General features: G+C 41.5%; 1 protein-coding gene across 1 annotated transcript in view; it reads left to right on the top strand.

The window, feature by feature from the left end:
• LOC122814461 (zinc finger protein 850-like) overlaps positions 1-17,930 on the top strand; it is a 402,252-nt gene that overhangs the window by 156,073 nt on the left and 228,249 nt on the right. The window contains exon 4 of the mRNA XM_044087041.1: positions 16,354-16,563. Within this exon, the coding sequence (XP_043942976.1) occupies positions 16,354-16,563 (210 nt within the window). The remainder of the gene's footprint in view (positions 1-16,353; positions 16,564-17,930) is intronic.

Below are 17,930 nucleotides of genomic sequence, written 5' to 3'. Positions count from 1 at the left end.
CAAATGAGTTTTCAGTGAAGTGGGCTGCCTGAAATCATTTCCGACCAAATGTAAGTCGACCAAACACAGTAGATCCATATATATATATATATATATATATATATATATATATATATATATATATATATATATATATAGTTTCAAGACACCCATACATCCTTTAGACTGACTGATATCTAATCATGTCATGCATTGTTTTTATACATCATTTGATGGGCATGGAGCAGCTTTCTTATTTTCCTGACCAACTGATCCATTACTTTTTGAGGTCAGTCATTCAGACTAAAGCTGCAAGTTAAAAGGGAATGAGCAAGCTGGGCAGTAGCTTGAACTTTATTCCTAGATGTAAGAATATTTCAGTCCTTTATTCATTCCCACAAAAGGATTAATTGCTGTGAAAGCTTTCGCAGATTGAGGGTGCAATTTTATTTTACTTTACTTAGTTTTTTTTGTTAGTAAGGTTACTTCCCTACTCCTTCATAAGTTTTGTTTGAAGGCTGAGCTCTCCAAGGAACTGCATCTGACTCCAAAATGTTAGCTTCAGCCCTGTCTTTGTTAAAGTGAGCAAAGCTAGCTGGCATCTTGCTTCCTACAGCTGCAGTTTCCCTCATCACTTTTTTTTTGCACTGTAACTGGACCTTGATCAATGGCTTTACTAGTGACACCCAAATGTCTTATTTGTTCCATGATACATGAGCCAGACTTTCAAAGGCTGGGTGAGAGCTTTATATCCCTTTGTTTACACATGGAAATCCCTATTAGTTCTCCATGCCATGGAGAGGGTTAGGTAGTAGGGAGTGGGCAAGCTTGTTGTTTGTGGGAGGTGATCTACCCTCTCCCATTGGGAGTTCCCACCCCATCAGCATGCCTAAGGGGAAGAGTTCATCTGCATGGTGGGTTCCCCTTGGCTTTACTGGTTCTAAGCACCATGACAGCCTGGCCATGACTGGCTGAAACTAAACAGGGTAAAAGGTAGTGCTCCTGCTAGGTATTACCTTTCTGGTGAACCACAGATGTATTCCGCCCCCACAGGATGGGGCAAAAGCCACTAACTTCCAACCCGCCAGCCAGATCATACAGGCGTCAGAGCTGCTACTCGAACTTAGGTCACCTGCAGCATACTCAGTGTTTTAGCCCTCTGGAGCTGGCTGTTTCCCTCTTCCTCTTGATCTCGGGGTGCATGCATCCCTCTTCCTCTTGATCTCGGGGTGCATGCATCCCTCTTCCTCTTGATCTCGGGGTGCATGCATCCCTCTTCCTCTTGATCTCGGGGTGCATGCATCCCTCTTCCTCTTGATCTCGGGGTGCATGCATCCCTGTTCCTCTTGATCTCTGGGTGCATGCATCCCTCTTCCTCTTGATCTCGGGGTGCATGCATCCCTCTTCCTCTTGATCTCGGGGTGCATGCATCCCTCTTCCTCTTGATCTCTGGGTGTATGCAGCAAGACATACTATTACTGTCACATCTTATGATGGCTTTACAAACTGTTTAATTCGGTTAATTTCCTTGAACATTCAGATTTTTTGACAGACTATAAGCTTTTTCTTAATTTTGTGATAACACATTTTACTAAAGTGAAATTTTTAGGGCTGATGTTTTAACCCTCCATAGCTTATAGATCCAACTGAAAATCAGACTAACTTTTATCGAAAGAACATCATGTTTTATTTATTATACATTTTTAAATATTCCAAGAAAAACAGTCGAGGGAGTACATAAAAAACTAAGAACCGCACTCCAGTCCCAAGAAATCAATAACAGATAAGTTTTCTGCAGAGTTTGGCTCTTCTGCTGAGACTGACAGTAATAATTCAATTTGTATGACTGTTTATGTTATTATAAATCAGCTTCTTAGCCTTCAACACAGCAATTGCTTAGATCCTGAACAGTGTGGCTTGTGGGATTGAAGGCTGAAACAGCGAATCATGAAGTTGGAGTTTTTGGCATTAATCGCATACATACAGCGTAGATCTATTCCTGTGTAGCTGGTCAGTGTGATTCCTTTTGGGCATCCTTTCTGCGGTTCTACATTTTTCAATATTATTTTACTTTCACTGTTAACTAAGCAAGTTACATTTTTCAATATTATTTTACTTTAACTGTTAACTAAGCAAGCTCACTAAACACAAATGCCTATTTTCAGGCGCTATCAAAAGCACTGTCAGATTAAATAACTTGCAAAACGCCATGCTGAAGACAAGTGGAAAATGAGAGAATTAAACATAGGATTACAAAAGTGAAGTATGTTAGCATCTGATAGCCTGTATTCTCTGTGCTAAACCACCAGGTAAAGAATATCTGTAATCCTTTGTTCCCACCTAATGCTCCCCTAATTGCAAATGTCTGCTTACCAGTCAATTGAGACAACTGACAGGACGTGAAAATATCACCAAGATTTTTTCTTTGGTACTAAACAGATGTTCATCGTGTTACACTGCTGCAGTCATCACACTTGGGTTATCCTGCCATCAGGCCGTCCCGCAGTCGGCCAGAGTTCCAAAGTCTTGGTCCGGCGTCGGTTGCTGTCGCTTCTTCCCTGACGTCAGTGCACCGGGGTATATAATATGCATCTGACGCCATTTTCTTCAGTCTTTCTTGCTGCGCAGTGCCTGAAGCAGAAGCAGTTCGCAAGTGCCAGTTGGCCGACTCCTGAGATTTTTGAAGTCGAATTTCAGATCCGAAGTCTTTAATAAAGCTAAGTACCCCATTGGGGAAACCTTTTTCTTGCCTCAGACCGATGTCAGAAAAAGTTAATAATTGTATTTCTTGTGGGAAACAAATACCTCATAAGGACTTCCACTCTTACTGTATTCCATGCCTAGGCCCTGATCACGACGTCACTAGTTGTCGGTTTTGTGCTAGATTCAACAAACGCACTATAAAAAGGCGTTTTGATTTTGCTTTACACTACTTTGGCCGAAGGTTCAATTATACCATGCCGTCGGATCAGCCGATGACCTCAATACTGAAAAAACACAAAGACAAGGATAAAGACAGGCATCCAAGGTCCAAAACCGATGACGAAACCTCTTCTAGGCCATTCGCCGGTTCTCAGTGAGGCACTTTCACAGCCCCTGACACCCGCTACCTCAGAGCCACAGGCCGCTTCCGACTCCCACATGGAGACATCTAGGCCTCTGGAAACTCAAGGTATTGGGCCTATGGAAACTAATCCCTCAGATGGGTCCAGAGCCGCTGAGCAGGCATCGGCTTCTGAGGGCGTTTTCAGACCTTCACAACTTACCATTAAAACAACAGCCAAGACAAAGGTACCATTAAAGACAAAGAAACAAGTACAGCATTCTCCTGGACAGTCCTCCATGCCTAAGAAATAGATGCTTAAAATGTCCGAAGACCTCATTACTCTTATCAGGGGTTCCCATCCCCCTGCTGAGAAAAGGCCTAGGCAGGATACAGACTATGACTCCTCTGATCAGGTTTCTATTTCCTCCGATTCCTCTTCAGACCAGGGATACTCTTTACCCCCCTATGAGGACTCTGATGCTGAGGAATCTATCCCTTCAGCCTCTCCTCCTGAGGATTATTCTTTTGGGGAAACTTTACATACCATGAGGGAACATTTCCATTGGGAAAGTCAGGATTACTCTGAATCCAAGAAAAGGCTCAGGGATTTCCTCTTATTACCTCAGCACAGGCTCCTGGCTATTCCGCCTGTACTAGACATTGTGGATGATGTGTTCTCTGAATCCAGCTTATCTCCTGACTCTTTGCCCCCTGCTCCAGCCAAGCCAGATAGGTATTATAGAGTCCCTGACTCTCACAAGTTTCTTTACAAAAACCCTTCTGCTGATCCAGAAACTATTTCCCAGGGTCCAAAAGGAGTTAAGGCTTCCATTGCAAAAAATCCAGTACCCTCTGACAGAGATTCCAGAGCTTTGGATAGATGGGGGAAGAAAGTATACACGTCTGCAACTTTAGGAGTAAGAGCTTTAAATTGCCAGTTTCACATGCATAAGTACCAACAATATTTAATGGCTCAGTTAAAACAGAAAATGCTTGCTAGCTCAGTAGCTCCTGATTGTAAAGAAATGCAGGATTTATTGCTTGCAGTTGAGCAGGTGGGAAAACATACTCTGCAATGTGGTTTTGATTCTTTAGAGGCCTCTTGTAGAGCCGCAGTTACAGGTTCTGTTATTCGAAGACATGCTTGGTTAAAACAACAAAGTTTACCTGATCATGTTAAGGCAAAGTTATTGGATGCCCCTTTACAGCATGATACCTTGTTTGGTGTTAAGGCAGAAGAGGTGTTAAAGAAAATGGAGGATAAAGCTAAATCTATGCAGACAGACAAGGATTTCTTACAGGTACAACCAGCTCGTTTTAACAGAAATTGGCCAACAAAAAACTGGTCCTTTCCAGTGTCAGACAGGCCACAGAGAGGCAGATACAGACGCCCAAGAGGCAGATCTCAACCCCAAGGCTCAAACAGACAATGACAGTGGGTCACCTCAACCCCCAAAAGGAGGTGAGGACAAGTCTCAACTTTACAGGAAACAGTCACAATGACTTTCCTTTGCGTACGCCAAGCACGTCCCTTTTGGAAGCCCCCTTAGGGGGAAAACTAGCACTTTTTTCTCAAAGCTGGCAAACAATCACCCAAGACAAATGGGTCCTGAATATTGTGTCTCAAGGTTACAGATTCCACTTTCATACTTTACCAAAGCTAAAAGGAATGCCAGACCTGCCACAAAATCAATGGGCAGAGGCACAAAAACAAATTTCAGTCCTCATGGACATGAGAGCTATACAAAAAGTACCACAACAGGAACAAGGACAAGGATTTTACTCAAGACTCTTCCTGGTCCCCAGAAAGGACAAAGCCTGGAGGCCCATACTGGACCTTTCAATTCTCAATACTTACCTGGATATTCCGAAATTCAAAATGTTGACATTACAGCAGCTTCTACCCATGCTGGGCAAGAAGGCTTGGCTTGTTACACTGGACCTCAAAGAGGCATACCTGCATGTCCCTATCAGACAAAATTGCAGAAGATACCTCAGATTCAAAGCTGGTACAATGCACTACCAATTCTCTGCACTGCCCTTTGGCTTATCTACTGCGCCCAGGGTCTTTACAAAGTGCCTGGCACCAGTAATTGCATTTTGCGGACAAAAAGGAATTCAAATATATCCATACCTGGACGACTGCCTCATTCAAGCAGAGACAAAGGGCACTCTTCTACAGCATCTGGCATTTGTGAAAAAGTTGCTAATTTCTCTAGGGTACACAGTAAATGAAAAGAAATCAAAACTAGTGCCCTCACAACAGATTACATTCCTGGGTGCCAGCTTAAATACAACAGCCCAGATGGCTTACCTCACGCCAGACAAACAAGTGCAACTAACTCAATATTTTCAACTACTGGCAAAAATGTCCCATCTCCCTGCAAGAAAAATTCTGCAGGCCCTGAGATTTACGGCATCCTGCATACTACTAATACCATATGCCAGACTGCATATGAGGAAATTACAATGGTACCTAAAAAGTGTTTGGACTCAACACTCTCACAGTCTAGAAGCAGTAATTCCAATGATTCCCTGCCTACAACAGGAGTTTCGATGGTGGGCACAGGCAGGTCACCTAAACAAGGGTCAGCCTTTTATCCAACCCACAGCCAGGCAAACTCTAACAGCAGATGCTTCGGATTACGCCTGGGGAGCACACATTGCAGGAAAATGCATTCAGGGCAAGTGGACCACAGAACAGATGCATCTTCACATCAATCAAAAAGAGATGTTGGCTGTTCAAAATGCCCTAACAGCTTTCAAGGACCTTCTACATCCAGGACAACTACTGCTAAAGACAGACAACACCACAGTAATGTGGTACATAAACAAACAAGGGGGCACTCATTCTTATCCCCTATGCAGGCAAGCCATGACCTTGTGGAACACAGCTCTAATGTACCAAGTTCACCTGCAAGCACAATTCCTGCCAGGAAAGAAAAATACTCTGGCAGACAACCTAAGCAGAAATGTCATGGACCCTCACGAATGGAAATTGAATCCACAAATCTTCAGCATGATAACACAAAAATGGGGATGCCCAAACATAGATCTTTTTGCCTCTCCTCTGAATTGCCAACTACAAAAATTCTGCACAAGGACTTATCACAAACAAGCATGGAAAGTGGATGCTCTTCTGTTCAGCTGGAAAAACCTAAAAGTCTATGCCTTCCCACCACTGCCTCTCCTTTCAAAGGTACTCCTAAAAGCCAGACAAGAAAAACCACAGATGATCCTGATTGCTCCAGACTGGCCACGCCAGCACTGGTACCCTATCTTAAGGAACTTGGCTCAGGGCCCACCATGGATTTTGCCCCAAATTCCACACCTTCTGACTCAACAAAACAATCAGATCCTGCACGGTCAGCTGAAAACCCTAAACCTGGCTGCATGACAGATACTTTAGTCAAACAGGCAACATCTCTCTCTAAAGCTGTTATGGATGTCATTTTGGAGGCCAGGAGGCCTAGCACCAGGAAAGCTTACTCAGAAAAATGGAAGAGATTTTGCACCTGGAACCAGACTCACAGCCTTGACCCTCTTGTTCCAAACATTCCTCATATTTTACAATACTTAACTGAGATGCTGGACAGAGGCCTATCCTTTTCATCAATCAAGATCCACGCCTCTGCCATTTCTGTACATTACAACACGGATCCTCCTTTGTTCTCCCATCCCTTGCTAAAGCAGTACCTCAGAGGGGCTAAAAACATAAGACTGCCCCGGACAGCACCAACACCAACTTGGGACCTCAATTTCGTTTTGGAAAAACTGACCCTACCACCTTCTGAGCCAGCCAATACAGCCAATCTAAAATTTTTATCATGGAAAACAGCTCTGCTCCTGGCAGTAACTTCAGCACGAAGAGTCTCAGAGCTACAGGCATTAATGGCAGTGGAACCTTTTATAATTTTTCATCAGGACAGGGTATCTTTAAGGACAAACCCTACCTTCATGCCAAAGGTGGTATCAAGTGTGGCTCTTAACCAAACCATCCATTTGCCTACTTTTTATCCAAACCCCCAAAATAAAGGGGAGAAACTTATGCATTCTTTGGACATACACAGACAGCTACGCTTCTACTTGGACAAAACAAAAGCTTTCAGGAAAACTGATCAGCTATTTGTAGCATATGCTGCAGGATCACAAGGCAAGGCTATCTCAAAGCAGACTATATCCAAATGGATAGGACACTGTATTTGGTACTGCTACACACAGCATGGAAAATCAGTCCCTATTAGCATTAGGCCTCATTCCACCAGGGCAACAGCCACGTCAACAGCCTTTCTCAGAGGAGTACCTACCAAGGAAATTTTGGAGGCTGCAACTTGGAGTTCAGTGCACACCTTCACCAAGCATTACCACATGCCTCTTTACTCTAAATCCAGACCAGGATTTACCACTGCAGTTCTGCAGGGCCTCTTAGCCAATCCTAACTCTTTATAGACCAGCCACCCAACCTTAGCTTTGGGATTCAAGCCAAGTGTGATGACTGCAGCAGTGTAACACGATGAACATAGTACAGTTTTTTACCTACCATAAATGTAGATGTTCGAGTGTTCACACTGCTGCAGTCCAGGTTACCCTCCCTCCATCCCCTCTGAACTAGCTGGACTTATCTATACCCTTCTATCCTATACAACCTTTGGAGTGTATTTGCTGGTAACTGAAGGTATTGTTTTTATTTTTTATGCATATTTTTGATTAGCAATATGTATTCCCTACCCACTTGGGGGCACCTGACATCTGGGGCAAGAAAAACTGAAGAAAATGGCGTTGAATGCATATTATATACCCCTGGCGCACTGACGTCAGGGAAGAAATGACAGCAACCGATGTCGGACCAAGACTTTGGAACTCTGGCTGATTGCGGGACCGCCTGATGGCAGGATAACCCAAGTGTGATGACTGCAGCAGTGTGAACACTCAAACATCTACATTTATGGTAGGTACAAAACTGTACTTTACCCTGCTTCTTCATCAGTTTGATCACACCTGAAAATGTTTCTGATAACATTTGTAAGTCATATCATATCAAATGTTTCATAATCAAATATTTAACTAAGTGAAGTGCTTCATTTCAGAGCCATAGTTAGGTATACTCGACCATGTGCCATTCACTTATGTGGTGTCCCCCTCTAACGCATTATCTGAAATTTACCCATGAGGTTTCTGAGAATTGGATTTCCTTTTTGGATGTCTACGTTCAGAGATTGGAAAGTGGCCTATTGAACACAGGAGTGTATAGAAAGGAGTGTCAATGCAATTCCTAACTCCATAGACGCAGTATGCATCCAGGTTACATCTTTGATAATATTGTGAGGGGTCAGGTATACAGGACGTCACGGTATAATCCCAGTCAGGATGGTTTTGAGGCAGATGTTAGGGATGTATGTGGGGGGTTTAAGAGCAGGGAATATCAGACATCTGATATGGAGAGAGGATTGGCAGACCTCATTAATTTGGGGGAACAAGCTGCTGCACCCTTTTTCTCTGAGACTGTAGTGGACCATGATAGTCCCTCCCAGGGTGTTCTGGCAGGGAGTAGAAACCATGGATTCAGAGTGCCCTTATATTATACTAAGGATGTAGGTAGGTTGAAGGATGTGATTAGATCACACTGGGGTGTGTTAACACTGGATCCGAATGTGAGGGAAATTGTGGGTGCTGTCCCAGGTTTTGTCTATAAGAATAGATCGAATCTAAAGAAATTGCTGTGTTATCCTGTTATGGATGGTGGAGGTGATAGGGTTGCTGGTACTGTACCCTGTGGTAGTTGCAACTATTGTTGTTCCATAGACACTGATGTCCATTTCTATCACCCTGTCTATGGCACTAACCATGAAGTTAGAGTTCATGCAAACTGTGAATCTACACATGTTGTTTATTTGGCCTCCTGTGGAGCCTGTGCTGTGTTTTATGTAGGCAAGACGGATAGGAGGCTGAGGGACAGAATAAGGGAACATCTGTACCAGATCAGGATTCATTCCACTGTCAATGCTCTGTCCAAACATGTCTTGTCTAATGATTCCACACATCTTTTTCATTTTAAAGTACTAGATCTTACACACAGTAGTTTTAGAGGTGGGATGTGAGGGGTAGAACTGAGAGTATTGAATCTAAATGTATTGTTAGACTTAGAGCAGATGTTTTTCCTAGACTGAATGAGAAAGTACCATTGAGACCTTTCCTGAAGTCCAGGAGATTGAAGTGATATGTATGACTGTGCTTTTTACATATGTTATGAGAGCATTTTTATGAGAGGATTTATTGATAGTGTCATGCAATTAGTATGAATTTATGCAGTTTTTTTTGTTTTTATACATCTCTATTCATGTTTTATGAATGGTATAGGTGTTTTTATTTTACTATGGTTAATGTATTTTAGAGTAAGCACTTCATTTATGTTGTATACCATGATAGTTGTACTGTGCCTTTAATGGTTTATCTGTTTTTGGCGCCTTTTTTGCCATGTAAGGGTGTAGAAGAGGGAGGGTTCTTTTAGTCTGAAGAAGCCTATCCAGGTGAAAGCGCTCCCCATGTCTCCTGTTTGTATCACAATAAATCCGAATTTTAAAGTTCATGAAGCAGCGTTTTTTTCAGCTTTGTTTCCTGCATTTTGATTAGTGCTGTGTTTACTGCCTGCATCGCTACTGTGCCTTTTATGTTAGTTTATGTGCTTGGACTGAGTTTGGCACAGGTAGCGTTAGTCCTGTGGGAAGTGATATTTGTTGGACTTATTGTTTTAAATTATTTGAAATTTGTGTGCAGCTGAATGAAAACAAGATAGCAGAGCATAACTCTCAACTTATTCGCTGAAGAATCAGGGACAAGACAAAAATAATTGAAGAAAAAGGCCCAAAATCAGGAACGTTTTTTAAATATCACTGTAATTCACTTCGAAAGTTAAGAACAAGTTTTATATCGTCGTGCATTTTCTAAACGAGAAGAAGAATGAAACTTGAATGCTTATCATTATAGTTTGAGTGTAATCGTCAGTAATTTACCATAAAATCAAAAGTGTTGGAGGGCAGGAAAAAATATGAAGAAGATGAGGGACAGTGGACAGTTATATTGTGGAATATAAACTTTATCAGGGGCTGTATGCTACAATGATAGAGACTTCCAAAAAGTGCATATTGCTTGAATGCTTCATGTAAAATAGAGGGTCATTTCAAATATGAAATATCTAGAAAACATCAGTAATTTTTCACCAGTTTTACCACTTCACACTTGGAGGACAAGGTACCCATAATCCTGTTGTTCCACTCTTGGCTCCTGTAGGGTAAACAGTTTCTTAATCACGTGGACAATGTCAAGTATATTGCGGTAATGTTGCAGGGAAAAAGGAGCTACAGGTTTACAAAACATATTTGCTACTTTAATAAATTATTTCTATCTGAAAAAGGCAATCTACTGAGCACATACTCTCTGAAGTTCATCTTCTCTGAGTTTCCTGAAAACATGGTCAATTCTTGCAAATTCTTCCATTATGGCAAATAAAAAGCCATTGACTTTAATTAACCGTGAAACCAAAATCCACTGTTACACTTTTATGACCTTAATTGGGGGAAGCCCCCCGCTCTACCTTCCTCTTGCATGCTAACACTAACCCTGCTCCCCCCACTGCCCATGACCCCAGTCCTACACATTACCTTACAAAAACCCACTTTCGTTGGACATAGTTGTCATAGTGTAGCAAACATACACACACACACAAACACACACACACACACACACACACACACACACACACACACACACACACACACACACACACACACACACACACACTCTAACACTAGTTTCCTATACCTTAGTATGGTAATGACTATGGCTCCACCATCATGCATAATGAATTTGGTAAGTTTATGAACTGTTACATGGGATGACAGCAGATTACGTAGCAATTCAGTTTGCAATGATGCATGTAGCATACCATTGTGCAGTACTCATGCCGGCACACAATTCAAAGTAAAATATAGCATTTTGTATGCTGTCTGTGATTGTTTAAAATTGTGATATGAATGAGCTGCACACTTCATCTATGAACCTCCGAGCCTGTGCAACTTTCACAAAGATGACTGTAAAAATAAGTTGCAACAGAAAGTTAAACATTACATCCGGGTTCGTACAACAGGAATATTTGTTGCCTGGGTATTTTTAACTGTAATACCAGATCCATTGTTTACTTATCCACGTGCATCTTATGCAATACATTTTATATTGGGAAAACTTAGAGAGTAAATATATGCGCACTGCAGGGATATTTGAATCATGGACAAAACTAATGCTTTGTATTAGCACACTTTCGTTAGTACTCCTTTTAAGAAATGTACATTTTTCATCATTGATAAGGTGGTCATTGATCAATAGAGTGGTCCTTGGAAAGCATTGCTAGAATATAAGGAGTTGCTATGGCAACTTAAGATGCTAGTCTTCCACCCGGTTTAAATGATTCTATTTCCATTTTATCATTTTTCAAACTCAAAGCATATTGTATTAGCTTATATATTTTACATTGCTTTTTGAGTTTTGCATTTGTGAAATGCTTTTTGAACATTATTTCTGTTTTTAGTGTCACGTGATTTTGTCACATGACTGTTTTGTAATGATTTTTAACTATTTAAAAGTGGCTTTTGTTTCAGTATTCAGTTTTGAAAATATATGTGTTTAGACAAAAGCACTTAGCTGAATAAAACGCTTATTGTATTTTCTACCCATTGGTTTCTGATTGTTCATTGGTGAATGTTTGGAGAACCAAGGGAGTTTCTTATTTCTCTTGCCAGCATGGTGTTTTGCGTTTATGGGTACATACTATGGCACTTGGTAGATGAATGTGAATGACTCTATTTGTTGTTTGATCACAGGTAAGTAATCACTGACCTGCCATAATAGAGCTCCACCCCATTTCATTTACCACCATTCAGTTGCTCCCTGAAGTCTCCCCTTGATTTGAAGTCACCAACTGCCACTGGCTACATCTGATGTTTTGATATGTGCTCTTCTAAAGAAATAACTTAAGGCATAAAAAAGCAGAGAACATTGACTGTTTTATAGGTTCATAGGTGTGCACTAGACTAATGGCCTTGGAGCCTTTACAAGCCTAGCCCATAGGATTACCCTGGCATTGTGCCACCTGACATTAGTTCCCAGTGCCCCTGTCGAGTAGAGCCACTGGAGTGATCCCCAGGGTGAATTTTCTATTTCCCATCCACTCATCAAGATTTCTCTTGAAGAGGGCCAGTGAGGTGCTCTGTTTGACATGTATGAGAAGTCTATTCCACAGCATGGGCAGTTTCTGGGTTATGAACCTGTCCCTCCAGCATGTTCTGTTGATTGTGGTAATGAGGTTGAGGTCTCTGGAGTGTGTGGTGCGGAGGGATTGGGATTTCTGAGGTCTCTGGAGTGTGTGGTGCGGAGGGATTGGGATTTCTTTAGATGTAGCATTTCTAACAGATCTGGGTCAGACATGGCTTTGTAAGTCAAGCAGAGATCACCTCTAACTAAGCGATATGAGACAGAGAATAGTTGGAGTTTTTTTGAGTCTGTCCATATAGGACAAGTGTTTAAGGCCTAGGATCATCTTTGTAAGGTACTTTTGCAGCCTCTCCAGTTGTTGCAGGTGTCTAGTGAGGTACATGCCAAATGGGGCATTGTACTCGATGATTGGCCTAATGAGGGAAGAGTAGAGGGAGACAATGACCTCTTTCTTCCTGGATGCAAAACCCTTAGTAATGAGATGTGCCACATAGAAGAACTTTCTGACCACAGTGGCTGTGTGGTGGTCAAAAGAGAGGCTGCTGTCAGCCTGTGTTCCCAGATCTCTTATAATGCCTTCTGTGTTCAGTGGGCTACCATCGATGTGGTAATTCATGGGAACCGAGTTTTTCCCAAAGGGGATGATGACACATTTTTTGGCATTGAGCTTAGGGCCATGATTCTGACACCAGTCGTTGGTCTCAGTGAGGCCTTCCTGCAGGATGTCAGCATCACTTGGGGAGTTAATAATAGCTCCCAACTTGCAATAGTCTGCAAACTTTTTCAGCCAGAGTCCCTTTGTGTTGGCCTGGACTTCAGAGAAGTAGATACCAAATATTGAGAGGACCCAGGACCGAACCCTGCGGGACTCTCCTTGTGACTGGTCGGTAGTCTGACTTGGAGTCAGCTACTTTCACACTATGGGTTCTATCTGTGAGCCAGTTTGCAACCCACCTAGTGATATAGGGGTTGATGCCTAGCTTACTGAGTTTTTCTTTGATACCTGAGTGGGGAATGGTAACAAAGGCCTTGGCCAGATCAAGGTAGGCTGTATGAACCACCTTGCCTTCATCCACAGCTCTAGTGACTGACTCAAAGAAGTTGACCAGGTTGAGCAGGCATGATCTACCATTCACAAAACCAAACTGTGTAGGATCCAGAGATTGGAGTTTCCCTATATCCTTGTTTATTAGGTCCATGATGATGCGTTCCATAGCTTTGCATATCAGACTAGTCAGGCTAATGGGGCGATAGTTCCCAGGGTCTGTAGTCACTCCTTCTTTGTGGAGAGGGATGACTGTAGCAGTGCACCATTCAGTAGGGACAAAGCCTGAGGTGAGGCTGTGATTGAACAGGGTACATAGGTGAGGTGCCAGTTCACTCTGTAGTTCATGTAGAACACAGTCAGGGATACTGTCAGGTCCCACAGAAGCTGTATTCATGGCCTTGGATAGTGCCTGTTTTAACCTGTGCAGCAGTAATACTGGGTACCTAGCAATCTACTGGTATTATGATTGGTCCTTTGGAGGGGGGAGAGGGGTAAAGTTGGCACTGAATCTGTCGGCCAGTATATTGACAATATTTGTTGATGCGGTGTAGGAGTTACCATTGTGTAGTAGCTCAGAGCAAATCTGGGTATTGCCGTGGAGATTCTTTACATAACTATAGAAGGCCTTGTGGTTGTCTTTACTATCTGCTGCAATTCTGTTTTCATAGCTAGCTTTAGAGAATTTGATGAGAGATCTCAACTTTTTGTTGAGGCTGATAAGGGAGTTTTCCAGTCTTGGGGCTTCACTTTATTCCACATCAGTTTCTTCCTTCTGTTGTAGAGTTTGTTTATGGCTGGGGGATCACCAGATTGGCTTCCTTTTTTTGGAGGAGAGCGTCTTGGTTCTATCGGGTATGGTGAGATGCATGCATTTGTGTATGTGTTCGTACAGTGTATTGGTGTGTGATTCAGCGGTCATGCAACTATTCTCCATTTGCATGGGTGCTCTAAAAGCCAAAGTTAGCTTTGGAGAAGTTTTTCATGGTGGTTACCTTTGCGGGGGGGGGGGGGGTGGATTTCCAAGGTGATTAGTTTGTGGTCGGATCTAACCAGGGAGGAGTTGAGTATTGTGTAGTGCAACGGTCGCCCATGTTAGTAATGACCAGGTCAAAGATGTTGCTACCTCTAGTGAGGGTAAGAATGAGCTGGTTTAATTATTTAATTATTATTAAAGAAGAAATAAATTAAAATTTCAGTTCTGAGATTTATTCTGTTTGTAAATCCGGGCAAATATACTTCAGCATTAAAACTACTTCCAGGTTGACATTTTAAGTTTGTATTAATAGGAATCTTTCCTCTCCGTGGGTGTGCTAAGACAGTGGTGTATGGCAATGGTTAAGAGGCAAAACTCTGGGGACTTTTTGAACTTTTGGTATAAGTTTTAAACAACATGCAATGCCTAAGTTTCTGTTTTGCAGATGCAGCCTTTAATTCAACATTTTAATTAGCATTCTTCTACTCTCATACAGTTTGGTTTTTGAACTGCAAGAACATTTTGTTAGCAATCAGGTGTTCAAGAAGTAATAGCTGTTATGGTTTTCCAGGTCTCTACGCAGTGCAGCATTCTGCTTCTCTAAGATTTGCCAGATAAGCTGTGTACAAGCTATGAACAGCAGGCATTACTCACGTGTAAAGGCTGGGTATGTCACAAGGGCAGCAGTAGGTAGCTAGGCTCTCTGTTCTACTCATGTATTGTTCCCTTCCTTGGTATTAGGATGGAGCTTCTGCTTACTTTTAATGAAAATGTCCCTCAGACATCTAACAAAACTGGAACTATTCTAAAAACCTGCTACTGGATTCATGACTCCCTTACCAAGGAATGAAATGTCAGTGTTGGAAAAGGTGTTCTTATTCATAGCGTTAAATGCAAGCTAATGATTATGGTTAGAGACACTTCCTCTAATAAAAATCTTATTCAGGCCAGTAAACAAAATCATATTTAATGGGTACTTATTTCTTTACTTTTTTAATGTGCCTAGTCATGAATGAGAAAAATGTTATTGGACCTTGCTGCTGCATGTGTAAAATGATTTTAAATGTATACAGCATGTACATACTTCATATTTCTTGCTGTACGTTTGGCTGCTTTGTAATGGCATCATGCTTTCTAGCCATCTGTGCAACAATTACTTGTACCTATAGCCTAGGCCACAATTGTGAAAATGGTGTTTGCTAACAATCTACTCACCCACTGTGCAACTGCATAAATAAATAAATAATAGGTAATGGTGAATCAGATTGTGAGGAAGTTAGTCTGTACCACAACTGTGAAAATGCTGTTCGCTACCAACCTACTCACCCACTGTGCAACTGTATAAATAAATAAATAATAGGTAATGGTGAATCAGATTGTGAGGAAGTTAGTCTGTACCACAACTGTGAAAATGCTGTTCGTTACCAACCTACTCACCCACTGTGCAACTGTATAAATAAACAGATACAGAAAGGTGAATCAGATTGAGAGGAAGTTCAGAAAAAAAGTTTGGCATGGTGGTACACACTGAGTATATTTGTATTCAGGTAGCTGACTTTTCTTAAATAAATTTAGTTGATATTTCAGTCAAAATTTGCCAGTGATTTCTAAATCTTAACATTTCAATTAAAAAAAATGGCTGTTTAAAAGCATGTCATTCCCTTTTGTTATTATAAACATTATGTTATAATTGCCTGATGCACTGCCCCTTTAAATGGAGGCGGCCACTTCTGCACATATTCTACTTCCTGTGCTCTGGAAATGGAATGAAACTGAAAAAAAAAAAAAAAAAAGAAAGAAAGATACGTTGCTATTAGTGTAGCTGACAATTTGGTCATCGTGGTTATGCATGACAGTTTATTTACAGAGATTGCTTGAAACTGCAGTGACTGTGGCATGAAGAAACCAGTTGTGCTGGGTCTTCATTAACAGGATTTAGAATACTCGTATTCTGAATATAAACAGAACCCTCCCACCAAAATGTCCAGACTGAATTGAAAGCTGACCGCTTTGTTTCAAAGATATCAAGAAGTGAAGCTGTGATCCTCGAGACTTGAAACAGACTGCAGAGAGAAAGGAAAGATGCAGCATGTGTGTGCTAAAAGTGAGAGAACAGAGCAGTGCTGTGGGGAGCACAGAAGGAGACTGGAGTTGTTCTGCCAGGAAGATGAGATGTTTGTCTGTGTCCTGTGTGTTCCCAGGCATTCCAAACATAATTTTGTTCTTATCCATGAGGCTGTCAATGTGTATAAGGTAAGGGACACTGCCTGATGATATAATATTATGGGATGTGCTGTACATGAGCTTTCTTTCTCAGTTTTAGCCTGGGAAATGGGTATTTCATAGTACATTGTTGTACAGGGTATTCTAGCTCTCAACCAATCAGGGACAAATCCAGAACTAATCAGGGACACAAAATCTTAGTACTATTAAGCTGAAACATTGACAGAATTAAAGAATGTGAATGTACATTTTCTGGACTAAAAGAAGTGATAACTAATCACTACTATTATTTATTAAGTGCATTTCACCACCTTTTCTACCAACAGTCACTAGTTTTGGGATGGATTAAGAGGGACAGACCTAAAATCTGAGTTAAAATTAGGGGCAGTTGAGAGGTATGCTTTGTAGTGAATGCAATCATAAAATTCAGAATTTTCAGACACAAGTTAGTAGCTTTGACAAATTTATGTAGGTTATAAAACCAGCTTGTTTTCTGGTGGTAAGTGAAAGCTGTCTGAGTGTAGATACAGGGAGTTGTTCCTTTCACAGAAGTTTGTGATTAGGTTACTCATAGCTGGTTTTGTTTGGCATAGATAGAAAAGTTCAGGGTTTATAGATAAACTGCCACCAATATATATCTGTATAACATAATGGTGCAGATGTCCAGAGATAACATGGGTTCACAGCAGGCATGTCAGAAAGCTCTGATACAGTTATCTCACTGGCTAACCAGGACATTTGAACAGAAAGGAGCTGCATTCACTTCTTAGATGCTAGGAAGACATCTGATGTATTAGCACACAGCATATAGCGAATACATTCAGAAGCCGTAGAATGAGTTTTGGTGAACTAATTCAATTAACTAAGTGACTGTGAGATTGGTCAGAACGAGTGATATGTTGGAAATGATTGCTTTTGTGCAGCGTGACTGACATACAAACACTTTCAGAAAAGGATACAGTTATCTGCCAAGATAACAGAGTTGGTCTTAAGCATGGCAGTTTAAATGCAGATGCTGTTTAAGCATACAGAGCACTTGACCAGATAATTTAATATACACTCTGGAAAATTCTAGTACTTATTTATCTCTGCAGTTAATGAAATACATACAATGACAGGAACTGTCTAGATATGCTGCTTTATATTAAATGTGCCATCATGAAGCCAGTCAAATTCTGTGCAGTTGACAGACAGTGACTAGGGTGGGGTAAAGGGGGCATTTGCTTCAGTGACAAACAGACAAGTGCCAGTGGTGGAAGATTGCAGCACCATCTTTCTAAGTGAATGGCTATACTGCATTTGCAGTCATGGCTGAAGCTCCAAAGCCATTGGTGTCAAGATTTAACTGTAGTAAACCGCTTGTAACATTAGTAGCAAGCAGCTTGCTACATTTTCAT

Source organism: Protopterus annectens, chromosome 10.part0 (assembly GCF_019279795.1).
Source record: "Protopterus annectens isolate FY-2018-M chromosome 10.part0, PAN1.0, whole genome shotgun sequence".
NCBI lineage: Eukaryota > Metazoa > Chordata > Ceratodontiformes > Protopteridae > Protopterus > Protopterus annectens.
Note: the sequence above shows the minus strand (reverse complement) of the source record. Positions and strands in the feature narration are given on the sequence as shown.